Source organism: Podarcis melisellensis (genome assembly GCF_964234715.1).
Source record: "Podarcis melisellensis genome assembly, chromosome: 13".
NCBI classification, from domain to species: domain Eukaryota; kingdom Metazoa; phylum Chordata; class Lepidosauria; order Squamata; family Lacertidae; genus Podarcis; species Podarcis melisellensis.
Window position 1 is genome coordinate 54,472,988 of NC_138545.1, and position 27,868 is coordinate 54,500,855.

At 45.2% G+C, this 27,868-nt stretch overlaps 3 protein-coding genes and 1 long non-coding RNA gene across 7 annotated transcripts; 3 read left to right on the top strand and 1 right to left on the bottom strand.

Moving 5' to 3' along the window:
* Positions 1-2,284: 2,284 nt before the first annotated feature.
* Positions 2,285-10,471, bottom strand: ALKBH2 (alkB homolog 2, alpha-ketoglutarate dependent dioxygenase). Of its 3 annotated transcripts, XM_081884634.1 has the most exons (4): positions 10,434-10,471; positions 7,202-7,534; positions 5,958-6,159; positions 2,285-2,757 (listed from the first exon to the last, which is right to left on the bottom strand). In XM_081884634.1, the coding sequence occupies exons 2-4, from the start codon at positions 7,488-7,490 to the stop codon at positions 2,445-2,447; spliced, it is 804 nt and encodes a 267-aa protein (XP_081740760.1). In that variant the 5' UTR covers positions 7,491-7,534; positions 10,434-10,471; the 3' UTR covers positions 2,285-2,444. The 3 variants fall into 3 exon arrangements, with proteins under 3 accessions (XP_081740760.1, XP_081740761.1, XP_081740759.1); XM_081884635.1 differs by lacking the exon at positions 10,434-10,471 and having other exon boundaries at positions 5,958-6,156; positions 7,202-7,756; XM_081884633.1 differs by lacking the exon at positions 10,434-10,471 and having other exon boundaries at positions 7,202-7,756.
* Positions 10,472-11,086: 615 nt separating this feature from the next.
* UNG (uracil DNA glycosylase) lies at positions 11,087-16,912 on the top strand. Of its 2 annotated transcripts, XM_081884631.1 has the most exons (7): positions 11,087-11,219; positions 11,746-11,943; positions 13,368-13,463; positions 14,076-14,173; positions 14,369-14,457; positions 15,255-15,433; positions 15,771-16,912. In XM_081884631.1, the coding sequence occupies exons 1-7, from the start codon at positions 11,130-11,132 to the stop codon at positions 15,909-15,911; spliced, it is 891 nt and encodes a 296-aa protein (XP_081740757.1). In that variant the 5' UTR covers positions 11,087-11,129; the 3' UTR covers positions 15,912-16,912. The 2 variants fall into 2 exon arrangements, with proteins under 2 accessions (XP_081740757.1, XP_081740756.1); XM_081884630.1 differs by lacking the exon at positions 11,087-11,219 and having other exon boundaries at positions 11,623-11,943.
* Positions 16,913-20,705: 3,793 nt separating this feature from the next.
* Positions 20,706-21,212, top strand: LOC309354881. The gene is made up of 3 exons (XR_014162382.1): positions 20,706-20,916; positions 21,005-21,084; positions 21,144-21,212. It is a non-coding gene; the product is annotated as an uncharacterized lncRNA (long non-coding RNA).
* A 2,050-nt stretch (positions 21,213-23,262) lies between these two features.
* Positions 23,263-26,680, top strand: LOC309354486 (ubiquitin carboxyl-terminal hydrolase 30-like). The gene is made up of 3 exons (XM_081884639.1): positions 23,263-24,182; positions 25,194-25,302; positions 25,669-26,680. The coding sequence occupies exons 1-3, from the start codon at positions 24,101-24,103 to the stop codon at positions 25,931-25,933; spliced, it is 456 nt and encodes a 151-aa protein (XP_081740765.1). The 5' UTR covers positions 23,263-24,100; the 3' UTR covers positions 25,934-26,680.
* Positions 26,681-27,868: the final 1,188 nt, after the last annotated feature.

A 27,868-nucleotide genomic window follows, 5' to 3' on the forward strand; every position in this document is an offset into this window, starting at 1 on the left:
ACTTTTGCCTTTGAGAAGTTTCCTTTGTGCTGCCAGAGTGAATTCTGCCGCACAGCCCTGAGAGGTCATAGGCCCAGCCTTAGCTTCCTGTAGCTATTTTATGACTTGCAAAGTCAGTAAATATAGGACTAGGTATCCAGGAGTCACCCACACCCCTCTCCCCTTTTCTGAGGCTCAGAAATTGCCCCAAGGGCTCCCAAGAGTGGGTTGGTTATGGTGGCATGTATCATACTTTCATCAACCTTTGTAACAGGCAGGAAACAAGCTATTTCTTTCCTGCCTGTGGTCATCTGCCATGGCTGTTTCCATAACTGAGTCCTTAACAACCAGAAGAACCAGGAAGGCTGCTCTAGACAGTATCACTGGAGTGTAAGCCTGAAGCGAAGATGCCACTTTTGCCTTTATCTTGCTGTACAGCACTATGGGTTGTAGCCAACTATGTCCAGTGTGGTATAGTGGTTAAGAGTGGTAGTCTTGTAATCTGGGAAACCGGGTTCGAGTCTCCGCTCCTCCACATGCAGCTGCTGGGTGACCTTGGGCCAGTCACACTTCTTTGAAGTCTCTCAGCCCCACTCACCTCACAGAGTGTTTGTTGTGGGGGAGGAAGGGAAAGGAGAATGTTAGCCGCTTTGAGACTCCTGAAGGGGAGTGAAAGGCGGGATATCAAATCCAAACTCTTCTTCTTCTTCTTCCTACTCAGAGGAGATCCCTGGAAATTAATGTCCATTAGTCATGAGCTTTAACTTACCAGTAAATGGGACTGTAAGTAGATATAGCACCAGCTACGATCAGAAGGTCGGCAGTTCAAATCCCCGTGACAGGGTGAGCTCCTGTTGCTCGGTCTCTGCTCCTGCCAACCTAGCAGTTCGAAAGCACGTCAAAGTGCAAGTAGATAAATAGGTACCGCTCCGGCGGGAAGGTAAACGGTGTTTCCATGCACTGCTCTGGTTCGCCAGAAACAGCTTAGTCATGCTGGCCCCATGACCTGGAAGGACCTGACCTTTGTAGCCTTTGTTCCTAGGTCAGGTGGATGATGAACAGAACTCCCTGCCTTGAGATATTCTATAACAAAGCCATTGATCTGCAAGATTTCGCCCTCCTTGCCTGGTACTGACTCTTGCAACACCCCTCTCCTCCTCCTTCCTTGATAACCCACTTGCTTCTTTCCGGGGTTGCTTTTTAGGAGGCCGGGGACTGGCTCCCTTATGGTCTGGAAAATGCTAAATAATACTAAATTTCCTTCCTACAGAAGGAAAGATCCAAAGAATCCTTCAGTTAAAGACTTTTAGCCCAATAGCAGCAAGAAAATTGATTAACTGTCATCTACAGGAGACGCGGGTGGCACTGTGGGTTAAACCACAGAGCCTAGGACTTGCCAAACAGAAGGTCGGCGGTTCGAATCCCCGCAACGGGGTGAGCTCCCATTGCTAGGTCCCTGCTCCTGCCAACCTAGCAGTTTGAAAGTATGTCAAAGTGCAAGTAGATAAATAGGTACCGCTCCGGCGGGAAGGTAAACGCCGTTTCCATGCGCTGCTCTGGTTTGCCAGAAGCGGCTTAGTCATGCTGGCCACATGACCCGGAAGCTGTATGCCGGCTCCCTCGGCCAATAAAGCGAGATGAGCGCCACAACCCCAGAGTCGGCCACGACTGGACCTAATAGTCAGGGGTCCCTTTACCTTTACTACCTATCCACAATAACTACTAAGCAAACTGAACTCTGAGTAGGTTCCAAGGGACCAAGACTCACTGGTTATTTGCATGCCAGTTTCTATAAACTCAAGAATAGCTCTGGATGAGGACTAGGGAAGTGGGAGGGTGGGGAATACAGGGTGGTTTTTTTGTCTTCAGTTTTTACTTTTGTAAAGCTATAAAATCCAATTAATATTTTTAAAGAGTTGCTCTGGTGATACAAGGCTGGGGGAACCTGTGGCCCTCCAGGTGTGGTGGGACCTGGATCCACCAACCAGAAGGGCCTATGGTCAGGCTCCCCAGCCCTGTATTACAAAGGAAATATACATCAGGGTGGCGGGGGAGGTTTATCTTTCATTACTGCTTTGTTTCAGAGAAGATTATAGAAGCAGCTTTTGCCTGATGATCATGGGCTACTGGCCATCCTGCTGGTCACTCCCTTTTCTGTAGCCACTTACGCCCAAAGCGCCTAGGAAATCCTCAAGCCCCCTGCATTTTACAAAGCAAGCATAGCCCCCCCACCCCACTCCACCTGGACATTCACCATATGAACCATGACCATACTAACATCTGAAATCCAATGATCAGCCAAGTATTTGACCCCAAATGCCTTTTTATTTTTACCACAAAGGCACTAAAAGGAATAAAAAAACACTCTTGGAAACACTCTCTATTCATGCCTACAAAGAAACTAGATGGCCAAACTCTTGAGACAAACGAACACTGTGTGGAAGGAATTCAGTGAGCCATCTCTCTCATTGCCCTGGGGTCAGCGCCATCACGTTTCGAAATGTCAGGTTGATTCTCGGAGCCAGGAGCTTCTTGCGACTGGGCAGGCTGTGGTACCAGTAACGGTTGGTGGGGAAGTTCATCATCAACAAGCTCCCATGCTCCAACTGCAACTTGACAGCCTCAATGTAGCGCGAGGGGTTTTTGCCTCGGGAATCCTTGTGCCGGAAGACAAAGTCCCTGCAGGCTCCAAAGGACACGGATGCGATGGGGCTGCGAGGGGCCAGCTCTCGCTCATCATCTCTGTGCTCCCCCATGTGATCGTGACCGTCCTTATACCTGGCAGGGAGGGGAGATGAGTGATGCAGTTAGGTAGTTTTAGACTATGGACTCAAATGCGCCTGCAGAGTGGAGGTCTATACTCTTTAGATAGTGATGTGCATGATTTCACTTGCTTCAGAATGCAGTAAGCCAGCCCTGCTGCTGTGTTTGGGGTGCTGGTCTCCTGCTCCTTCTGTTCAGGGGGCAGCGACTAGACTTCTGCCCTGAAGGTCTTGCCCCAATGGTTCCACAGGGGAAGATCCACGACATCTCTCCTCCTTTCCAACTTAATCTGTACTATACCATATGGATTTCCTACAGGCATCTTTTGGGCCACTGCAAGAACAGGATGGTGGACTAGACTGGCCATTGGCCGCCAAATATTTCGGAAGAGAAAACGAATTACTTAAATGCACCAGTAACAGTGATGGAATTACAACAGTTAATTAACCAGATAAAAACAGGTAAATCGCCGGGTCAGACGGTCTATCAGCGAAGTACTATAAAAACTATAAGAGTTTTTGGCACAGCCTTTGAAAGATGTAATGAATAAGATTTTGAATACAGGGAAAGATTCTTGGAAAGAGGCATATATTACATTAATTCCAAAACAAGATACAGATTTACTATCTGTAAAAAATTATAGGCAGGTATCTCTGCTAAATAATGGTTATAAACTATTTGCCAATAATGGCAAATCATATGAAGATGGTGTTAAAAGATTTAATTCATCAAGATCAAGCTGGCTTTCTTCCTGGCCGCCAGATGAATGAAAAGCAAGCGGCTTTAATGTCTGTAGATGCAGAGAAGGCCGTTGATAATGTGTCATGGATTTTTATGGAAAAAAACTATCGAAATGATGAACTTTGGAGAGTCATTCCTTTGGAGAATTGACACGACTTATTCAGATCAACAGGTTATGTTGATAGTGAACAATGTGATAACGGAAAAATATAACAAAAGGGACAAGAAGGGGATGTTTCCTGTCACCATTATTATTTATATCAATTCTAGAAACCCTGGCGTGATAGAATAAAAGGTATAACAGTAGGGTGCAGAGCTTATAAATTGAAAGCATTTGCGGATGACCTTGTGATAACAGTAGAAGACCCGATGGTAAGTATATCAAGGGTCTTAGAGATAATTGCTGAATTTGGTCAGGTAGCAGCTTTCAAGTTGAATAAAAATAAAATGAAAGTATTGGTAAAAAATGTGACCGTTCAATAAAAAAGAGGCTTACATCGAACAACAGAATTGACAATAGAAAAAAGGTGAAATATTTAGAGGTATGGTTGACAACTATATAGCCACTTAAAAAGAAAAAAAGAAAAACCTAAAGGTATGGGGAAGGATGAGCTTATCACTATGGGGAAGAATATCAGTAATAAAAATGAATGTATTGCCGAGAATGCTATTTTTATTTCAATCAGTACCCGTTATCAGTAGAGCAGGACACTTCAAGCAGTGGCAAAAAGTTACTTCTAAATTTATCTTGCAGGGAAGAAGCCAAGGATTAAATAGAAATTGTTAACTGATGCAAAGGATAGAGGCGGTTTTTCCGGACTTAAGGTTATATTATGAAGCATCCTGTCTCTGCTGGCTTCGGGAGTGGATAATGTTAAAAAATGCAGGCATTCTAGATTTAGAAGGTCATGACAACAGATTTGGGTGGCATGCATATCTCTGGTATAAGACAAAAGTGCATAAAGGTTTCCTAAACCATTTGGTAAGAAAATCAATTTATGTAGTATGGGAGAAATATAAATATTTATTAGACCAAAAAACACCTTGGTGGCTTTCCCTGCTAGAGGTGAAATCTGTGAAAAAATTAAATGCAAAAAATGAATGGGCAACGTATAAAGAGCTGTCAACAAAAGAAGAACAATTGAAAATGAGAAATTTGAGGATATAAGACTTATTAACTGACTGGTTACAGTATCACCAATTAAATGATGCATTTAGAATGGATAAAATAAATGGTTTTAGAATTTATTAAGAATTTTTAAGGTTTGAAAAAGACTTGTTGGAAAATAAAGTGAAAATACTTTCTAAAATGTATACTGTTAAATCTGTATTGATACAATGGGCAAGGGATATTGGATATAATATACAATTGTCATCATGGGAAAAATTAAGGAGGGAAGACTTAAAATGTACAGCATGCTGTACGTTGAAGGAAAACTCTATGAAAATGATGTACCGTTGGTATTAAACTCCTACTAAATTAACAAAAATGTATGGAACTACTACAAATATTTGTTGGAAGCGTAAAGAGGCACCCTCTACTATATGTGGTGGATGTGTAAGATATCAAAAGCATTGGAAAATAATTTATAATGAGTTGAAAAAAATGTTTAAAATAACATTTGTGAAAAAACTAGAAGGTTTTTTTAAAGGAATTTTAGGTACAAAAATACCAAGGGAGCAGAAAAGATTGTTGTCAGGCTCTGGGGGCTTGGCTTTCTCTCCCCCCCCCCTTTGGCTGCGGATAAGCAGGGCAAAGCGACAAGAGTCCCTTACCATTTAAAGGGTCTTTAATGATCACAGGAAAATAACGAAGCATCCATTCCCAAGATAAAGGTGCTCCCAATTAAGCTTCCCTCCCCGGCATCTCACAACCATTGAGCCTTCTGCATAGCAACCTTATCAGCTCTCCTTGCCCTTGGAGATAAAGGCTGGACACTCTGCAGCAAAGGGGAGTCCGTTCTCTCTCTCTCTCTTCTCCTAGCTGTTCCCCACTCAGCTCTGCCCAGCTGTTATTTTCCGATGTAACATGAACAATGGTATAAATTGAATATTAAAGATAAATAGAGAACTTTATAGGATGCAGGTGGGAAAAGATTAATAATGGAACCCATGGAAGGGTGGCAGGGAGTCCAAGGACTCAGAGAATCCTATTTTTTATGATTATGACAGATATTTGAATGTAAGTGTTAAATGCAAAAATGAATGTCCTTTTCCCCCCACAAACTCAGTATCATGTAACTCTGCTGGCAGTGGCTGGTGGGAATTGTAGTCCAAAAACATCTGGAGAGCAGCAGTTGGCAAACGTAGTCAAGGGCAGCTCCTGTAGAAATGCAGTAGGATGTCAAGCTCCTCCTTCACTGCCCTCTGTATGTCACAACAGCAGTCACAAGTTAGTGTAAGGGACTGGGCATGGAGAACTGGTTCCCTGGTGCTCAATGCCATACTAACCACCACCACGTGCCCAACGTTACCTGTTAATGAGAACAAAATTGAAGGTGTCCCCGGTGGTTAGCTGGATTTGGTCTCTTATGTGATCCAGAACTGGAATCCATGGCTTGGGTGAGAAAGTGACACCTGAGTATGTGTACGTCAAGCCAGCATCCCCGTAGGTCACTTGCTTCCTTGGGATGTTGTGCCACTTTCCAAATATGTGGAGTTTAGTGAACTCTCCTGCTTTGAAAAAAAGATGACAAACTCAAGATGGGCTTTCATAACCAGATACAGGGAAGAAATGCCACCAAGTAAAAATTTCCCCTGAGAGCAGTGGTGGGGAACTTGTGGTGGCCCCCCGATTCAATTCATGGGGGCCTCTGGACACTGCGGTTGATCTCTGCTTCCTGCATCACCACCCCTCTAGAAATTGCTTTTCCTTCCATGTCGTGTGTGAGTTTGTGTGGAAAGGAGAAAGGGAGAGCAGGAGAGACAGATGGAGAGGAGAAAACCTCTTGCCGCGAGTTGGGAGAGGCCAGAGGGAGAGAAGGGTGTGGGGAGAGAAGAATGTTTCACACAGAGACATGTAACACTGCAAATTTAACCTGGTACGTTCTGCATGCAAAGCAGGTGCTCTACAACTGAGCTATGGCCCTTCCCCATTAAACAACCCTCTTCACTGCAGCCCCCTGCCCAATGGCCATTCAGTGAGAAACTGCTTCTCAGCCTGGCTATTATTGTCATTACTGCCCCTGAAGACGGTTTGGAAGCTTCAGCTGGTGCAGAATTTGAGAGTCAGGTTGCTCACTGGTTTGAGCGTTCACACTGATCCTGGCCTGATTGCACTGGCTGCCAGTTAGTTTCCGGGTCCAATTCAAAGTGCTGGTTTTGACTAATAAAGCCTTAAACAGCTCAGGACCACAATAGCTACGTAATGGCTGTTTGTGGAATGCTCTCCCCAGGAAGGTTTGCTTGGTGCCTTCATTATATATATTTTAGGCACCAGGCAAAAACATTCCTCTTCAGCCAGGCTAATTAAGATTCTACAGCCTTTTAAACGTGTTGTTGGAGGGGGGTTATTGTTTCGTTTTTGACTTTTTATTTTGTGCTTTTATCTTGTATCTTTATCTTGTGAACTGCCCATAGATCTTCAGGTGAAGGGTGGTATATAAGTTTAATAAATAACAATAGCCATAAAAATGAGGAAATCTATTTATAGTATGCTCCAGATAGGCCTGCTGCGCACAGAGAATTCATGAAAGATTCAAAGATCAGATCTGTTTACCTTCAAAATATTCCACTTCCTTTTCAAGCTCCTGGAAGATCCTGTCAGCCTCTGCTTTGTTGAAAAGGATCCTATAATCGCAGTTTAGCCCTTCTGCCCGGATGTGTTTCCATGAAGCACCAACCAAGGGAGTCTGGCTTTGGTGGGATGCATCCAGCTTGGGCCTCTTCTTGCTTCTTCCACTGCCTTCCGCACCAGAGTCAGCCTCCTCCCGCTCTGGCCCAGGGGACTCCCTCTTGTTCTTTCTTGCTGTGGTCTTAAGAGGCCCCCGGACAATGAATTTCTCCATCACCAGTTGCTACACACCTCAATCGAGGCTGTAGGAGGGCAAGCCTGTGATTGACCAGAACCAGATTAGATATGCCTGGAGTGGGGCACTCCTGGCTGTGGAGTGCTCTTTTTACTAATATACTTGCAGCAGCTGGAAACTATAATTTGTGGTGTCTGCAAAGGATCTCTTTACCCAAGGGATGGAGAGCCTTTGGCCCGCTGGATAGTGCTGTATTCCAATTCCCATCAATCCTAGCTTGCATGACCAACAGTCAGGGATAACAGGGGTCAGCTTGGCAGGGGGCTGGACTCAAAGGCCCTTGTGGTCTCTTCCAACTCTATGATTCTAACATCTGCTGGCACCTGGCCGGGGAACACTGGCTTGGACAAGCTGACATCTGTAATTATGGAGCCTGGCAAAATGTTTTTTTAAATAAATATTTATTAAGGTTTTTACAGAATAAAAAATTCAATAATAATCAACAGTATTGCTTTGTTTTAACAAAATTTCATATCATCCTTGAACTTCCTCACGCCTCCCGCTCCCATTTACATCATTAATAAATTTTTGTCAAGCAAATTATCATCTTATTTCCAAATTTTGTGACCGCTTATTTGATTACAGTAAGATGGTTCTCCTGCAAATTGTTTCTTTTGATCTCTCTTATCTTCAATTCCTGATCTATTTTAGTGATGGCCAATTATTTATAACCAAGCATCCTTCTTAACATTCCATTAAATCACAATGTTTTTGTAAATAAGTCTTAAATTTCTTCCAATCTTCTTCCATCCTTTCTTCTCCCAGGTCTCGGATTCTGCCAGTCATCTCCGCCAGTTGCATATAGTCCATCAGTTGCATCTGCCATTCTTCCAGTGTGGGTAGATCTTGAGTTTTCCAGTTCTTAGCCAGTAGTATCCTTGCTGCTGTTGTCGCATACATGAAAAATGTTCTATCTTTCTTTAGCACCTTCTGGTCGACAATGCCCAGGAGGAAGGCCTCTGGTTTCTTGGTGAAGGTATACTTAAATACCTTTTTCAACTCATTATATATCATTTCCCAAAAGGCCTTCACCCTAGGGCAAGTCCACCAGAGGTGGTAGAATGTTCCTTCATTTTCCTTACATTTCCAACATTTGTTATCTGACGAATGGTATATTTTGGCAAGTTTAACTGGGGTCATGTACCATCTGTATATCATTTCCATTACATTTTCTTTCAAAGCATTACATGCAGTAAAATTCAACCCAGTAGTCCACAACCTTTCCCAGTCCTCAAACATAATATTATGCCCAATGTCCTGTGCCCATTTTATCATAGCAGACTTAACCATTTCGTCTTGTGTATTCCATTTCAACAGCAAGTTATACATTCTTGAAAGTACCTTGGTCTTAGGTTCTAGCAGTTCTGTTTCCAACTTCGATTTCTCCACCTGGAATCCTAACTTTTTGTCACTTTTAAAAATTTCCTTAATCTGAGCGTAGTGTAACCAGTCTCGCACTTTATCCTTCATTTTCTCCATACTCTGCAATTTCCAATTATCTCCGTCTTTTTCTAACAGTTCCCAATATTTTGGCCAGTAGGCTTCCATATTGGCTCCTTTTCGGGCCTTAGCTTCCAAAGGTGAAAGCCACCTTGGTGTTTTATTTTCCAATAAGTCTTTATATTTTGTCCAGACATTAAACACTGCTTTTCTGACAATATGGTTCTTAAAGGCCTTGTTAATTTTAACTTTATCATACCACAAATATGCATGCCAACCAAAAGCATTGTTATAACCTTCCAGATCTAGCACATCAGTGTCCTCAAGAAGTAGCCAATCCTTTAGCCAGCAGAAAGCTGCGGCTTCATAGTACAACCTTAAGTCTGGCAGGGCAAAGCCCCCTCTTTCCTTTGCGTCTGTTAATATCTTAAACTTGATTCTGGGCTTTTTGCCCTGCCAGACAAATTTAGAAATATCTCTCTGCCACCTCCGGAAACACTCTGTTTTGTCCACAATTTGCAATGTTTGAAACAAGAACAACATCTTTGGCAGCACATTCATCTTAATTGCAGCAATTCGGCCTAACAAAGAAAGCTTCAGCTTTGCCCAACTTTCCAAGTCTCTCTTAATTTCAGACCAACATTTTTCATAATTATCTTTAAATAGACTCAGATTTTTGGCTGTTATATTAACCCCTAGGTATTTTACCCTTTTCACCAGTGATAATTCCGTTTCTCTCTGAAACCGTTCTGACTCTGTGTCTGTCATGTTTTTCCCTAACACCTTCGTTTTTTGTTTATTTAACTTGAATCCTGCCACCTGACCAAAATCATGTATCAGTTGTAATACTCTTTTCGTACTAGATTCTGGCTCCTGCAATGTCAAAACTAGGTCATCTGCGAAAGCTTTAAGTTTATATTGTTTCGCTCCGACCTGGATCCCCTGCACCAGCCGGTCACCTCTGATCAAATTCAGGAGCACCTCCAGAACTGAGATAAATAACAGAGGGGAAATCGGACAGCCTTGTCGTGTTCCTTTTTCAATTTTAAATTCTTCCGTTACCACATTGTTAACTATCAATTTAGCTTTTTGTTCTGAATATATTGCGTCAATCCCATTTTCAAAACCCCGCCCCACTCCCATTTCTTTTAAATTTCCCTTCATAAATTTCCAAGAGATGTTGTTAAAGGCCTTCTCCGCGTCTATAAATATCAGCACTGCTTTAGTGTTTATATCTGTTTGCAAAAGTTCCAAGATGTCAATAATGTTCCTTGTGTTTGCAAACATATGTCTACCTGGGAGAAAGCCAGCCTGGTCCTTGTGAATTACTTCATTCAGAGCCTGGCAAAATGGAACCTCCAAGTTCAGAAGCAATGTAGCCCTGTATTCCAGGTGCCGGGGATACACTGTAGGGGAAGGCTGCTCTTTCACGCCTTAGGGTTAAAATGCTATGCTATGGCTGCACTCCAGTGCCCGTCTTACCTCCTGCGATGCCCAGGATATTCTCCCAGGCTCCGCCTCCCTGCCTGAATCCTGTTTCAGGTCCCACCTTCGTCTCCTTTCCAGTCACTCCTTGCAGCTCCTCCCTTCCTGCAAAAGGTACTATCCGAGAGCCCTGCCTGCTAGAAAGAAAAATGGTAGTGTTGTTATTTCAGAACAAGACAAAGTGTGTTCGCTCCATCTCGAGGGCTTCCCAAGCATCGTAAAAGCTTCTCACGAATGTAAAATCAGCACAGGCGCAGTTTCCAATCTGATTTTTGATTCTACTTTGAGGTGATCTGCGGAGGCGGAGACACTGCTCTCGCTTCCTACGGCACTTTCCCCCGAACGCGCACGTTCCTCACGCAAGTCGGCGGACATCGCCTGCGCGCCCCCCTGGCAAGGAGGGCGGCCCTTCCCGCTACGTCCTCTTGCCGCCGCAGACCCGCCTTCCGAGAACAGGCGCTGCGCATGCGCACAAAGAGCGGGGCGGGCCCCAGACGCTCCTCGGCTGCGCATGCGCGCTCGCTTGGGCGCCAATTTTCAAGCGTACCTGAAGCGGGAGCGAGCGGCGGCGGCGGCGGGTCTTGCCGTGAGGGGCAGAAGAGCTGAGCCAGCGGCTGCTGCGCCTGCTGCCTTTCCCTCGGCGCCTTCTCTCCCGAGCTGCAGCACCGGAGCCCGTCTGCGAGCGGAGCCACCATGATCGGCCAGAAGACGCTGCTCTCGTTCTTCTCGGCGGCGCAGGCCAAGAAGCGGAGCCGCTCCCCGGAGCCAGTCGGGGCCGCTGAGGTACAAAGGGAGCCAGGCGAGAGGGACGGGGAGCTCGCTCGCTCGAGGGCCTCGCTTCCAGCGGGGGAGAAAAAGGCGCCTTCCTGAGGTACCGGCCAATGGGAAGCGCTTTAGCCGCCCTCAAGCCAATGGGAAGCCTCCGGGGGTGGGACTAAGTCCGACTCGGTGCTCTTAACCAAGAAGAGCTAGGGCTACCTTAGCAACAGAGATCAACTGAGGGCAGGGGCTTTCAAGCAGAACTGCGATAGGGCGAGCGGGCTGCAGGGCTTGGGACCGGCGGCCAATTAGGAAGCTGTTTTGATGGCCCGTAACCAATGAGAAAGGAGGGGGCGCTATCTCGCAAGTGATAGGCCGAAACTCGGCGCTTTTGGTGTCGCTGGCCAATTGGGCGCGAAAGTCGCCCGTGTTTTGTTTTCTCATGGCGGCGGCGGCGGCGGCGAGGGCGGGCCCCGGTCTGGCGTCGCTCCGCTGCTGCCTCGCTCCTGCTGCCGCTTGGCCGCCCCTCACGCGCTTCTTCCGCCCGCAGGCAGGCTCTCCGAAGAGGGCGAAGGCTGGCGCTCCGTCCCCGCCTCTCAGCCCGGAGCAGCTGGAGCGGATCCGCCGGAACAAAGAGGCGGCCTTGCAGAGACTCGCTTCCCGCCTCAGCAGCCTCGCTCCTCCGGAGGTCGCGCCGGACTGGAGGCTCGCTCTCGCCGGGGAGTTCGCCAAGCCCTACTTCGCCCAGGTGGGCCAGGGGCGGGGAGGAGGCGGGGGGCTGCCATGGGCAGGGCAAGGGGGAACTGCCGCCCCGTCTGATACGCGGCGGCGCCCCAGGATGGGTCTCCGCCCATCTCCCCCACCTGACGTCCTTTGAACTGGAGAGAAGGTCGATTGCAACGCACCTGATGCGAGCAAAGGATGTGCTCCCGCACGGAGCTGCAGTCCGGGCCACTTTAATAGACCCCCCCCCTTAATTTATTATATCGAAAACAGACCTGCCGTTGTTGTGCTGTGTTAAATGGACTGTACCAAAATCTGCACACTTGCCTGCCTTGGTGCCTATCTCTTTCTTCCTTTACAGACATGCATTTCTTCCCTTTCTGTTTTACGCCACGTCTATAGCTTATTCAGTACTTGGTAGCAGACTTCTATGCTTGTTACTCGCGCAAGTGTGCCGCTGGGTTCAGTAGGGCTTCCTAGTAAGTGTGTGTAGGGTTATTTAGATATTTATGATTAAAGTTTTCCTTGGCTTAGACACCTTGTCTCTTTTTTCAAGTTGTGCTGTGCAGTCTTTTCTACAGATCAGTTACATTGTTGAGTACAGTATAAGGTTTGGGAGAGGAGGGATGGTGGTGAAATTGTGTGTGTGTGGGGTTGTAGTCCTGCAACCTGGTCTTTTGTATGTTTGCATGGAAGCGGTTCCTTCTATATTTCATGGAGCTAGCACTCATGGAAATTTACATAGGATGTGGTCTTGCTCTCCTTGTGTATACTGTATTTGCAGAATAATTAAGTGGTTATTCCTGTCTACCTTGCGGGCCCAAAGTGGCATTAACAGTTTCTCCAAAACCATTATTGATCAGTCTTTATATACGAGAGAGATGCAAAAATATTTAGATCTGATCTACCCTGTCTGAAGAAGCTCCTGGTGGCTAGAAGTATTTTGTTAATTATTGAGCATGTATCTTGCTGCAACTGACGTTGGAGTCCATAGATGTTAGGCAAGAAGCTGTGGCTAAAAATTGGAGAGGGGCTCCAGGGTCATCACTTGTCCTGAAACGGGAGGCTCCACCTTGCAATGTTCCCCTCACTTTCAAGCATGTTTCTCAAGTTTCTGTATCTCTTGAAAGTTCATCACAACTTTTCTGAAAACTCAGCCGCCTGGCTTATATCATGGGATCCAATTTCAAGTCTGGGTGAAGCAAACTCTTCACATCTTTAAAAACAATTGGCTGGCTGGCCTCTCTTTAAAGCCTTGGGCATTAATGGGATGTATTGACAGAAGAAAGCTTTATGCGTTAACTGAATTGACATTTTTAAATGACTGCTTGAAACACAATATTGTGTGTGACGCCTAGGTGCTTGTGTGCAATCAAACAGCTACCTACTTAACCTGCTGGCCCTCCTTAACCAGGATTTGAAACTGTCTGCTTCTGTTTCCCAAAACAGCTAATGGACTTTGTTGCTGCAGAGCGCAAACGCTACACAGTGTATCCAGCTGTGCATCAAGTCTTCACCTGGACTCAGATGTGCAGTATCCGTGATGTGAGTAAACCTGGTACAATCAGCCCTACATTTATTCTACCTTTTCCTTCAGGAGTCACTAAGTTGTCAGTGATATCTTCTCTTTTTTCCGCCTCTAGATAAGCGTTGCACTTTGTGTCTGCATTGTTTTGAAAACCATGGGCTAGTAACAATAATGTTTGGTGCTGCTAGTTGCATTTTGGCCTCAGAATGTTTTGCATACGCTACTGTATCTAAGTTGTCCTGACTGTAAAGGGAGGCCACTATTAGTTAATCCAATTGGATAAATGCTGGGTGAAGCTGAAAGGGATGGAATGGAATGGAATGGAATGGTGGGGCTTCCTTAAAACTACCCATGTTCTGAGATTTGAACATGGAGCTTTTAATCAAGCACGCTTCATAATAATAATTTATAACCATTTATTATTTGTACCCCATCTGACTGGGTTGCCCATGAACTGTGCTGTTTATATAGTTGTCCCATTGGTCTTCTCTGGAACACACGAGAGAAAGAGCAAGGGATAACCAGCCACATACTGTGTCCTACCAAAGGGACGTATTAAACTGGGCAGAGATGAATGACAGCAGGAGTGATTGTATTGAACAAATTTCCGCTTTTGTAACTTTCTTCAGGTAAAAGCTGTCATCTTGGGCCAAGACCCATATCATGGACCCAACCAAGCACACGGACTCTGTTTCAGCGTCCAGAGACCAGTTCCACCTCCACCCAGGTAAGATTAGGCTTTAAACTTTGTAGTCCTATTAGGAACAGATATGCAATGCTGCCTTTCCATTAGTCTTTCATTTGCATAGTTAAATGAAATAAATGAAAATCCCTATGAAAAATAAATGAAAATAAATCAAATCCCTATGATACAAATGCATGAGAGGAAGTGTGTCAAAACCTTTCTTATTTTTGATCATAGCCTAGAGAACATCTACAAAGAACTGGCTGAAGACATAGAAGGCTTTTCTCATCCTGGCCATGGAGACTTGACCGGGTGGGCTAAACAAGGTGAAGCAGGATCAAAGTTTGTTGGGCGCTTTTCCCCCTGTGGTGGGCTTCCCCAGCTGCTATCATGTGTGTTTGTTTCACCTTCTGGATACAGATTGCTTCTTTCCAACAGCCAGTGGTAGTACTTGCAGCAGTGGATGGAGAATTCCTTTCAGCACGCCCCAGATTTTAGCAAGGAAACCCCTGAACATCCAACACAATCCCAGCCTCCTGCTGCTTCAGAGAGGCTAGATCTTGCTGAAAAGAGCAAGCTTAGCTCAAATACAGTGGTACTCTGGTTGCGAACGGGATCCGTTTCGGAACCCCGTTCGCAACATGAGCAGAACGCAACCCACTTCTGCGCATGCGTGTGACGTCATTTTGCACATCTGCGCATGCGCGAGCGGCAAAACCCAGAAGTAACCCTTTCCGGGTCGCCTCAGGACGCAACCTGAAAAAACATATCATGAAGCAAACATAACACGAGGTATGACTGTATAGTACAGACTTTACAGAACAGTGGATAGTTTTGCTGCTACAAGCAGCTCCCTTACAGAACAGCTGCTTATTATAAGTTTATACAGCCATTAGCATTAAATTAAACACACAAGCTACAATAAAATGCCCTCAAATACGCTGGGAGGTGGGGGTTGACCTCTTCTGGTGTTGCAGAATTTGGCTGGTATAAACATACTGAATAAACATATTTTGTGTGCAGAGTATTGATCATTTGCCCTTCCTAGCATCAAAAGCAGCATATTTTTATTTAATGTTTTCTGCATGCTTGCTCACCCTTTCCTGTTTCATTTTCAACCTAGGAGTACTGCTACTCAATGCTGTTCTTACAGTCCGAGCACACCAAGCCAACTCCCACAAAGAGAAGGGCTGGGAGCAGTTCACAGACGCAGTGGTCTCCTGGCTAAACAGCAACTTGGATGGTGTGGTCTTCATGCTTTGGGGGGCTTATGCTCAGAGGAAAGGCAGCTCTATTGACAGGGTAAGTGCACCGTTGCTTTTCCATTCCTCTGGAAGTGACACTAGTCTGGACAGTGGGGAAAGGCTGGGAGCTGGTCTGTGTGGTATGCAGCATGGAATCTAATCCTGAGCTTGGATTATGGCCTCATGCAGCACCCATTAGAGTACATTGTTTTAAAAGGGTATTCTGGGACTGCAGAACTGGGATTATTAGAGGATGGGCTCAGGTTTGGTCAGTGTTTCTGTTAAATGATATTGGTCCATGGGACAGCAGTACAAAACCTAAGATTCTGCAAATGTGGTGGCAGTTCAGTGGGGCGGGATGACTACAAGGTCTTAACATCTCTGATTTCTTGCAGAAACGGCACCACGTCCTACAGACAGCTCACCCTTCACCCCTGTCAGTGCACAGGGGTTTCTTTGGCTGTAAGCATTTCTCTAAAACAAATGAATTGCTGAAAAAGTCTGGGAAGAAGCCCATTGATTGGAGCACCCTGTGACACAGAATTTGAAACCAACTGTGTTTGATTCTTAGAGTACAGTCACTACTTGGGAATAATTCTTTGGATTTGCTTTAATTGAATGTGCCAGATCAAAGAGTCTACTCCAAATCTCTTATTTTGGAGTAGCTTTGAATTTAATGGAATTAATCCTGAAAATGTGTTTTTCACATTCTTGGTGCATCTTGGGACAAAAATAGATTGGCTGAGATGTTAGCCTTTTTATGTTCACTCTGGCTAGTGCCAAGGAAGGCATTCCTTTCTGTTATTAGCTATTGTAAAATGGGCTTGTTGGTTTTTACTCCCCATCTTGTACATCTCATGTTGAGGGAAATGAAAGCACCTTTTCATATATATTTTTACACCAAAGAATTTCATTTTTCATTTTTGGCCCACTCAGTGAAGTATCCATTTAGCAAACTGTTTATGATGTACTAATCAATGTCTTATTTAGTCTTCTAAGCTTGTCCTTTTATCCGTTGTCAATTAAAAGTTGCATCAGTTGCTGTGAACTGTGACCCTGTTTTCACAGTTTTCTGAGGTCTGCAGGAATTAGATCAGCTGTGGCAAAGTCAAAGGATTCCCGTTGCTTTTTTCTCATTGGGATAGGGAAAGGATGGAGCCAGATGTTGGAAAGCATTGCCTGACCTATAGGAGAAGTGGGGTTCCCAGTGCTAAGGATGGTTGTGTTAGGGAAAACATCACACATGAAAATCTTACTCAGCCACAGTTGGCAGCTAAACTTCTGTTGCAGGTATTGGTCTTGTAGGAGCCATCATTATCAACTTCTGTAAATTCTAAGAAAGTCTGGCATACCCTTTTTATGTGCAAATTGCATAATAAGATATTCTGTTCTGGTATGTTTTAAATACCAAATTATGACTTGTACTTGTGGTGGTTTTTTTACTCTTTGTACCACTAGGTGACAACAATGCAACTTTTTTTTTTTAACCGTCACTGTATATTTGTTATAAAAATAAACATATTTGTTATTTGCTGTTTGTTGGCTCCCCCCCCCCCCCGCTTCTTCTGCATATGTGTTATTAAATTTATTACCCCCATTTCACCACCAGCAGTTCCCAGGGTGGGTTGCAACAATTTAAAATTGGGAATTAAAAACAGTTAAAATGTATTGCATATGCAAGAATAAGGTGGATCCTGAAAACACAGATTTCAGGCGCCAAAGGCAGGGTAACGCAATGCACTTTAAGCATTCGCCAAAAACTTCATAGTGAGGCAGCCAGATGCACCTCTGGGAAAGGAGCACCACAGCCGAGTTCTACAGACTTATTGAATTACAATAAATCTCAGCAAGTTTCCAATTAGTTATTGAAATGAGAATGACTGTTAGCGAAACACACTGTACCAGAGTTGTTCATGCGTAGTGGGGTCCAGATAGTATTATCTACTGAAAAGGTTAGGATAAGATACCATATTTCTAAGAGGTTGCCAGCATCTTGGGTGGAGCATTTGACTGGCGAGTTTCTCCATTAATGCTACTGTCCACACTCCTGAGAAAACTGGACTATGCTGAAATGGCTAAAATGACCAAAAGAATCAGTAATCGGGAAGACCAAAATTTTAATAAGGAATGGGGAAAATGTATAACTTAAAGACTATTGTAAATAGTTAAAATCGTTAGTAGGATTGGAATAACACTCGTAGTTTAAGATTCAATTCTGGACATAATGGCAGAGGTAAAGGACTTGGAGTATTATAAAAGATGCGGGAGGAAATTATGAATAATCGCCAATAGCACAACATTTGTAGGGTGCCCAGCTGGGCACCTTCTTTGCTGCAGCAATGCAGTGGTACCTCAGGTTACATATGCTTCAGGTTACAGACTCCGCTAACCCAGAAATATTACCTCGGGTTAAGAACTTTGCTTCAGGATGAGAACAGAAATCGCACGACGGCGGCAGGAGGCCCCATTAGCTAAAGTGGTCTTCAGGTTAAGAACGGATCTCCGGAACAAATTAAGTTCTTAACCCGAGGTACCCCTGACCTTTTAGAACACATAACATGACAAAGTGGAATATGGAATGCTGCAGCATTATGCACTTCATGTGGAACCCAGACACTTTCTTCTGAAGGTGAAAGGAGTAGAGACGTAAGCCATTTCTTCCTTGATGGAAGATCAAGAAAAACTTTGCTATAAACTTTGATAATTATTATGGACAAAATAGTTATGGACAAGTCTGTGCAAAAGGCTTATTTACTTACACATACACACTTGTAGTCTGCTCCGTGGAAAGATGGGCTATACATATTTTAAATAAATACCTGACATGGGCAAATATTTTGATGGAGGAAGTAATTTTTCAGGAAGAAGAGCAAGATTATTGCTGTAACCTCTGAAATAATGAGAGTCAGAATTAGGGAAATCAATTTCTGATTGTCTTGAATGTACATTCTGTTTGGATGTGTCTAATAAGCCTCCTTCTGAACTGCTGTGCACATGACTAGAAGATCAAGGGCAGAGCCCTGCTAAACTTGCTCAGTTTATGAAAGTTAACAGTAGAAACTGACAAATTCTCTTTTGTACTCCCTCCCCCCTTGTCCAGTGTTACAAAACGTGGGTTAACCCAAGCAGGATGTCTACCAAGGAATTTCAGAATGAACTCTATGCTCTTGGTGGCAAGCTATGGATCAAGCTCGAGGGACTACCCAAGGCTGAACCTTGGGAGATTGTGTTATTTTTCTTCATAATCTTGTTCATTGGTACGTATGAATCATGCTTGCAACTTTCTGAGCTTGTCAGATGGGTCTATTTTGTCATTCAGGAGCTATGAATAATCTATTCTTTTTTTTGAGCTTTTCTTTAATCTACATGGTTTCTGATTCCTCAGCAATTGTGATGCTCAGGACAGGCTTTAAGTAAAGGTTTGTAAGAATTCAGTGCAGACCTACGCTGCTAAGTTTCACCATACAATATAAATGCTGCGCGCGCGCACACACACACACACATATATATGAATATTTGTGTGGCAGATAAAGTTTCAAAGTGAACTTTATCATATGAATGGCATGGGAGTAAACATTTACAGAAATGGTTAACTCTGGGTCAAATGGTAGTGTTGCTTTGGGCTACCGTACTATAAGATTATGCATGTACAGTTTAGATCTAACAGCGGAATCCCAGCATAAAGAGAACAAGGGTCGATTCACACATAACTTCTCATCACTTGCATTCTGAGATGACTGTAGGAAGTGTGCATATCCATTGCAAAGCAGCATATCCAAAGCAGTATGAAAGCTCTGCCTGTGACAGATGTTCAAATATGAAACTGTCATCAAGTGATTAACATGCATGTGTCCAAAGATACACCAGGTGGCATGGAGCAGTTCCTGAAAAAGGTGACAGGGTAATTAACAACCAGAGATGCCAAAGAAAGCTGGTGGATATAAAAGCAACCGTGAAATGTTTCCTCTGTTGAATTCCAAAGAATAAAAGCCTGCTTGTGTACTGCAACAAATCCTCCCCCTGTTGGAATTGGGAAAGAGCCAGATGAGCCTAGCCTTCTTTCAGCTAGAACTCTGGGCTAGCCTGAAAAGCTTTATTTCCTTTGCCCTTCACCTGCTGGTACTCCAGTTCTTTACATTAGAAATCAGCTATACCTTTAAGAACAGCTACTACCACTCATATTCTGTCTGATTTGCAATGGGATTGTAATCATTGTGCAGTTCACACCATCCTTTGAGAACTGTCAGTATTATTTCTGTCTCGCTGATGTGCTAGGAGTAATAGTCATTGTACAGCGGAGTGGGTTAGTGTTCGCAAGTTTGAAAGCCATGCAAAATCCTTCCCCAACCCATTACAAGAATTTCCTTTCCCAGTCTCCGCTGTAGCCCTAGTGTTGTTTATGTCCTTTATCCTTTCCACTTCCCAGGCCTCAGAGAACCAGCTGCTTCTTCCTTTCACTCCCTCCCCCTGCCTGTATTTTCTAGGAACCCATTACCTTGACAGTGATCATGACTGCCTACTCTCCGCTCCAAGCCTGGGTGCAGCAGGGAGAGCAGGAAAGCACAGGTTACTTTTTTTTTGTAGGTGCCAAAAGCAAAACAATGAAAAACAATGAGCATAGTTTGGGCATGCTTGTTCTAGAGCTCTTGTTGTTAGCAACTCTTGTGCCCTCTAGTAATTCCAGAGGACATAAAACAAATCTAAAAGCCACATCTGTCCCTTTCTGGTGAGTCTATTCATTGTATTAGCAGGTTGGGTTGCTCTAACTCCTGGTTAGCAATTCCAGAAGCTAATATTTTCTCGCGCTCTCTCTGCCTTTCAGTCACGGTACTTTCCATCATGGTGACAGCTTGCACTGTTTGCTGTGACCACTCCTATACAAGATCAAAACCTAGGAGGATCCAAGTTCGCCCAGCAGACTAGGTGTAAGAACGGTATGAAGAAAAGGGTTTCTCATCCTGAAGGAAAGTTCTGAACTAGTGGCGCTGCGCCTCCCTGCTGTCCCCCGAGCTTGTGGGGTTGGCTGATGTCTGCCTGGCGCGCGGGGCGCTCTGATTCAGCGGGCCCCACCCGCCAGGCAGCAGGCTGCTATCCGCAGCGTGGGGAGCCCTGCGGGGAACTCCTGCAAGGCTCCCCACGCTGCGGATGTGTTCCCGAAGTGCCGGGCGCTCTGCTTTCAGGGCGCCCGACGCTCCGGGAAGCAGGCTCCTATCCGCAGCGTGGGGAGCCCTGCGGGGAACTCCTGCAGGGCTCCGCACGCTGCGGATGTCTGCCCGGTGCGAGGGGCGCTCTGCTTCAGGGCGCACCACCCACCGGGCGGAAGGCTGCTATCCGCAGCGTGGGGAGCCCTGCGGGGACCTCCCGCAGGGCTGCCTAGGCTGCGGATGTGTTCCCGAAGCACCGGGCGCTCTGCTTTCAGGGCGCCCGACGCTCCAGGAAGCAGGCTGCTATCCGCAGCCTAGACACGGCTAGCGGAGCGCTAATCCCGAAGCTTGGGGCGTGCGGAGCTCAGCGCGCCCCAAGCTTCTGGGTGCCGGCAAGGTCTAGACGGCTAGGGGAGACCTTGCCGGCACCCAGAAGCTTGGGGCGCGCTGAGCTCCGCACGCCCCAAGCTTTGGGATTAATGCAGCGCTCCGCTAGCCGTGGGAGAGCTGGGTCTCCCACGGCTAGCGGATAGCTTCCTGAAGCCTGGAGAGCGAGAGGGGGTCGGTGCGCACCGACCCCTCTCACTCTCCAGGCTTCAGCGAAAGCCTGCATTCGCTCCATAGGACGCACACACATTTCCCCTTGCTTTTTAGGAGGGAAAAAGTGCGCCCTATGGTGCGAAAAATACGGTAAATCTTGTGTCTTCCAATACTTTGCGATGAGTATCCTTGCTACTGTTGTTGCATACATAAAAAAGGTTCTATCCTTCTTTAACACCAATTGGCCGACCATGCCCAGGAGAAAGGCCTCTGGTTTCTTCAGGAAGGTATATTTAAATACCTTTTTCATTTCATTGTAGATCATCTCCCAGAAAGTCTTAATCCTTGGGCATGTCCACCAAAGGTGAAAGAATGTACCTTCAGTCTCTTTACATTTCCAACAGTTGTTATCGGGTAAATGATAGATTTTTGCAAGCTTGGCTGGTGTTATGTACCACCTGTATATCATTTTCATTATATTCTCTCTTAAGGCATTACATGCCGTAAACTTAATACCTGTGGTCCATAACTGTTCCCAGTCAGCCATCATAATGTTATGTCCAACATCTTGAGCCCATTTAATCATAGCTGATTTCACCGTTTCATCCTGAGTATTCCATTTCAACAGCAAGTTATACATTCTTGACAAATTCTTAGTTTTAGGATCTAACAATTCTGTTTCCAATTTTGATTTCTCCACCTGAAACCCAATTTTCTTATCCAAATTATAAACCTCCATTATTTGATAATAATGAAGCCAATCCCGTACTTTGTTTTTTAATTTTTCAGAACTCTGCAGCTTTAATCTGTCTCCTTCTTGTTCCAATATCTCCCAATATTTCGGCCAATTGGCCTCCATATTGAGCTTTTTCAGAGCCTTTGCTTCCATTGGTGACAACCACCTTGGAGTTTTGTTTTCAAGCAAATCCTTGTATCTTGTCCAGACATTAAACAGTGCTTTCCTGACAATATGGTTTTTAAACGCTTTATGTGCTTTGATCATACCACAAGTATGCATGCCAACCAAATACATTATTGAACCCTTCCAAATCCAATACATCAGTGTTTTCAAGAAGTAGCCATTCCTTCAGCCAACAAAATGCGGCTGACTCATAATAGAGCTTAAGGTCTGGCAGGGCAAAACCACCCCTTTCTTTAGCATCAGTTAGTATTTTAAATTTTATTCGGGGCTTCTTGCCCTGCCAGACAAATCTAGAAATATATTTCTGCCACTTCTTGAAACATTCCATTTTGTCCAAAATTTGCAATGTTTGAAACAAAAACAACATCCTTGGCAATACATTCATTTTTATCGCTGCAATTCGGCCTAGCGATGAAAGCTTCAAATTTGACCATATTTCAAAGTCCTTTTTCACTTCCGTCCAACATTTTTCATAGTTATCTTTAAATAGGTTCACATTCTTAGCAGTCATGTTAACTCCAAGGTATTTCACTTTCTTAACCAATGTTAATCCTGTCTCTTTCTGAAACCTCTCTCTCTCAATCGGTGTTAGATTTTTCTCTAAGACCTTAGTTTTCAACTTATTCAACTTAAAACCTGCTACCTGACCAAATTCATGAATCAATTCCAATACTCTTTTAGTACTAGATTCTGGCTCCTGTAATGTCAATACCAAATCATCCACAAATGCTTTCAATTTGTACTGTTTAGCTCCGATTTGTATACCTTTAACCAATTGGTCCTTTCTAATCATGTTTAGCAAAACCTCCAGGACCGATATAAAAAGCAATGGAGAGATTGGGCACCCCTGTCGTGTTCCTTTCTCAATCTTAAACTCTTCTGTAACTACGTTATTCACAATCAATTTAGCTTTTTGTTCTGAATAAATTGCACCTATAGTGTTTTCAAAGCCTTGGCCTACCCCCATTCCCTGTAAATTTTTCTTCATAAATCTCCAAGAAATATTGTCAAAGGCTTTCTGTCAAAGGCTTTCTCTGCGTCCACAAATATCAAAACTGCTTTTGTATTGATCTTCACTTGTAATTTTTCTAAGATGTTAATTATATTCCTCGTATTGTCAGACAAGTGTCTCCCTGGGAGAGAGCCCGCTTGATCTTAATGGATTTCTTCTACCAATATCTTTCTTAACCTTTTAGCCATGATATCAGTGAAAATTTTGTAATCCACATTGAGCAATGATATAGGGCGGTAGTTCTTAAGCTCTGAAGCAAAGTTCTGAACCCGAGGTATTATTTCTGGGTTAGTGGAGTCTGTAACCTGAAGCGTATGTAACCCGAGGTACCACTGTAATCTTAAATGCTTCGGCAATGCTTATATTTGTATGTATTAATATGGGCTACTAGTTGAAGAACTAAACAACTAGTCTTAAGTTTGGTGGTTTTGGAAACCTATAGATTATTTGTTTTTCAAACACATCTGTAGTGCGTAACAGTGGTTTCTGTGGGCCTCCCCACCTGTGTGAGAAGCGATGGATAGCCAAAGGAACATAACCTGCCTTTGGGCTTTGTGCGAAAACCAACTTTCTGCTTGTGGTGCTTAGACTCCTAATTTCTGATTACACGTGTGCACATACGTCGACTTGCACACCATTCATTCCATGTCTGGAAAATTAGAAATACTGGTGGATTTTGAATAAAGCTTTTAAAGATTCAGTTTGGCATGGTTGGTGTTTCATTGAGTGGGAAGACCTTGCTTCAAATCCCTAGGCAGCTATGGCGGCCTACCATGCAAGATAGTTGTGGAGAAAATGGGGTAGTTCATGTATTCCGGAAACTAAGGAGGCAGAAGATTTGGCAGTTGTAGTCCAAAGCTTCTAGAGAGCACAAGGTTGACGAAGGCAACAATCAAGCCTTCTGTGGCTTCTGTGCTGGAAACCCTCTGCCTCTATGGCGTCCACCACGCATCTTGGAACTAGGACAGCCACCTTCCCACCCCTTTCTTACATTTTGCTCCACAGCTACCTCAGTGTCTCTGTATCCACCTACAAAGGCTGAGCTGGTCCAACCATGGCGTGCCCCTGAAACGAAACGAGCATGTGCAATTTGGCGAGTTCCTCATCATGGATGTCTACAAGCACCGCTTCCCTGCCCAGAAACCCAACCCTGCAGGCAGCCCACAGGCATCCCCGGACCCCAAAGCCGGTAGGCAAGCAAAGTGAATGAGGACTTGGAAGGGAGAGAGCCAGCAGGGGAGTTAGTCCTTGTGCTAAGCCAGTTCATTCCAGAAGCTAAGAGGTGGAAGACTGGGGGTCAGTATGATTGGCCCACCCTGGGCTCCTGATCATAGAATTGGAAGAGACCCTGAGGGTCATCTAGTCCCACCCCCTGCAGATGACCATCCAACCTCTGCTGAGGGAGGTCATCCACTGTGAGAAGAGGGTGCTGGGCTAGATGGGCCACTGGCCTGATCCAGCAGGCTCTTCCTATACATAGGACCACGTCAACAAGGCTGCACCCATCTGCCCTCCACCAGATGTGGCATCTAACCTCAGCTATGGGGCAGGTCAAGGCGTACGTGTGTGTTTATATTGGAATTGACCACTGGGCTGGCCAGCCAGACCTAGCTTTATGCCAGTCTCAGATAGGAAAAGGTTTAATGTCCACCTCCATGTGGCTTGCCTGGGAAAGATGTGTGGACCAGATTCTCTTCCAGCTAGAACTAAGAGGGCTTGTGTGGGGCCCATTTCTGGCCCTGCTCTGTGTCTGGAGGGAATGTGATCTTGCCTGGACAGGGAGGGCTATGTGTAGAAACCTAACTTTTCCATGGCTGAAATGGAGCCAACTGTGCAAAGGTAAAGGAACATCTGTTGCTGCACTCCCTTTGCCATCTGCTCTCCGCATTGCTAGCAAGCAGAAGGGAATGTGGCCCTCTGGCTAAAGGGTTGCCACCCCTGGTTTAAAGCCGCCTTGCAGCTCAGTCCAGAAAAGCAGTTTGTACCCTGACTGAAGGATCAGTTTCCCTGCCTAGTTGCCTGGAGGCAATTCTTAGTCACCATAGGAAAGCAGCCATGTAGCTGTTTACAAACCAACTTTCAGAGTTTTAAATAAAGGACACCGTACAAACCAGGCACAGGAGCATCCCCTTCTGTAATAAGCAAGCAACCAGTTTTAATAATAACAGTGATGCACTATGATTTTGGGGTCTTTTCGTAGATGTGCAACAGGCGGGCAACAACAAATCCTCTTTTATGAATGGTACCTGCTCTCCATCCTTCCTTACATCCCCAGTAGCTTTCCCGTACATGACAGCACCTGACTGTAGGTAAGTAAGAACATTTGAAACTACTTCTAACTTTTCCCGGAGTGACCAGTAAATCTCCAGAGTCGTTCTAATGTTCCATCATGCCACTGATATGTTCTGTTGGCTGTCTGGGTCTCCCGTATCAAAAGTGCAGTGAAATCCTGACCTATTCAGGCTCAGCACACGTTTGCCCGCTTGGTTTATCTCAAGTCTGGATGCTGCTGCGGGCGCATGGAAAGCAATTTGCAAATGGAGCCGTTGCTGCTTAACAGGGCTGGATCCCCTAGTAGTCCATTCCGTAGAATGCTCTTGCTCATGGCAATACAAAGGGCACCATTGCTGCCTTGGACTAAACCAGCCTTCCTGTGTTTTTCCTTCATGTGGCAGTTCTCCATCATATCTGTACCGCCTGATGGCCGTTGTGGTCCACCATGGGGACATGCACTCAGGACACTTTGTCACATATCGCCGATCTCCACCGACTTGCAAAAGCATGCTAGCCACCAGCAACCAGTGGTTGTGGATTTCAGATGATGTGGTGCACAAGACCACGTTGCAGGAAGTCCTTTCGTCCAGCGCCTATTTACTCTTTTACGAACGTGTCCTCTCTAGACGGCAGCGCCAAAGCCAGGAGCATCGAGCTGAGGAGTGAAATGAATGCAGATCCAGCTGGTGTGCTTTTCTGAGGACAATGGCACACCCTCTGTCTTGCCATGCAAACGTCTTCCCCTACCCTGGTCAGTGGTCTGTGTTTGCGTGGCAGGAACAAGCACTTTGTATCAAAACATTGTGCCCTCCCCTCACCCCCTGTGGCCATGCACAGCAGCGTTAGAAAAGTGTGTTTTAAGTGTTAATAATCTTCTCAGCAGACTTAAAGACCTTCTAGCATCCCACTTCCTGTGTTGTGATGGAATTTCTTTGCGCTAATCAGTCAGATGAGCAGTTGCAAAGAAGAGAACCTACAAGTGCCTTGATCATATTTTGAATCCAGACAGAACTGGCTGTGCCAAGCAGGGGACGGGGCACTTACCACATGGCTGCTGACCTAAAATCCCCAGGGGGGAGCAGGCGGTGGTGTGAGAATGCGTGACTTGGCTGTGTAGCTGGGAATCTACTGCTGACTCTTCACGGGGCAGCCTCAAGTATGTGTGTGCAAGAGAAAAGCAGAAAGTGTCCAGCTTCTTTCTGCCTTCAGTGATGTTTTAATGACTTTGTCAAAATGATGATGCAATGAGCTGATAATTATGTCACATTTTCTCTTGAGAGTCCAGCTTGGCAAGGAATGGAACAGCTTTTCCTGTTTCTGGGTGGTTCTATCACCATCCCAGGAAAAACCCTCCTCTGTGTCTTGATTTGAAGTCTTCAAACTTTTGTACAGAATAAACCTGTTTCTGCCAAATGTAGACTGCTGTTTTTGCTTAAACAGTTTTGTGTTGGTATAAGTGAAAACCTGTTCATGTCTATGTGAGCTGGTCTTGTTGCTGCATAAAACTAGTTAAAAGGACCCTGGCCTGGTACTAATAAACACAGGTGTGTCACACACCCTAAAGAGAACACCCCAGGGTTGACAACTGCGGTGGTTCTTCTTCTCTGCCCTTATGCTACCCTGCATCCCTGGCCCTAGCACCTGTAGTGGAAGCACAGTCTGCCAGAAACTCTCAGGCTAGGATTTGTGGCAATTATTCTTTCCCCTTCAAAGTGCTGTAGTTTACAAGCACTGTTAAGTTGTGGGTGAACATATCAGACGACACAGCGATTCTTCAAACAGCTCTTGTTTATTCAGAGGCCAGAACATAACTGAACTGAAGAGCTCAGTCAGCCTGCTTATATAGAGCTCCAGTACAACGTTACTGTAGCAACCTTCTAAAACTATCCAATCACTGAACGTCACTTTTGATCCTTCATTTGCATAAAAACTATCCAATCACTGAACGTCACTTTCGATCCTTCATTTGCATAACTATCTACAATATCCTCCTGCTGGCCCAGGGTGAGAACTTCAGTACATAACACCCCTCCCCACCGAGATAAGGCGTTAGTTACAATCGTAATGGTTTCCTTATATACAGCACTACACGTAATGGTTCAGTTAGGCACAAAAGCATATCGGTTACATTTCACATACGTAGACCAACAGTGATACATGTCCCAAAACATAGTCCTTTAAATAAGTTGGGCGCTTGGAAACTCTGCCAGACCGCCGGGGACTGGTAGCCAAGTCCAGGGGGCCACCCAATTCTTGCTGAGGCTGTGGTGCAACCCTAGGTGGCGTTGAAACCAAGTCCCCTGGATCCGCTGCTGTGGGTGGAACCTCCGCAAGTGGAGTTGGCAGAATGTCAGGCACGGCAGTGCTCTGAGTCTGTGGTAAGTCTGGCAGACCCTCTGAAGTGGCTTGGTTTGGGTCCACACCGGCAGTTTGCGAGAGAGGTGTAGGTGGAGCCTCACCATTTGTAAGTGTCTCTTCCGGAGCCACGAGCGCAGTTGGAGGCACCACGGTAGTGTCCGAGTCCCCAACCCTGCGCCTAAGCTGGTCTATGTGCTGGCGCCACAAGCGTCCGTCTTCGAGTGCCACCTGGTAGGAGCGAGG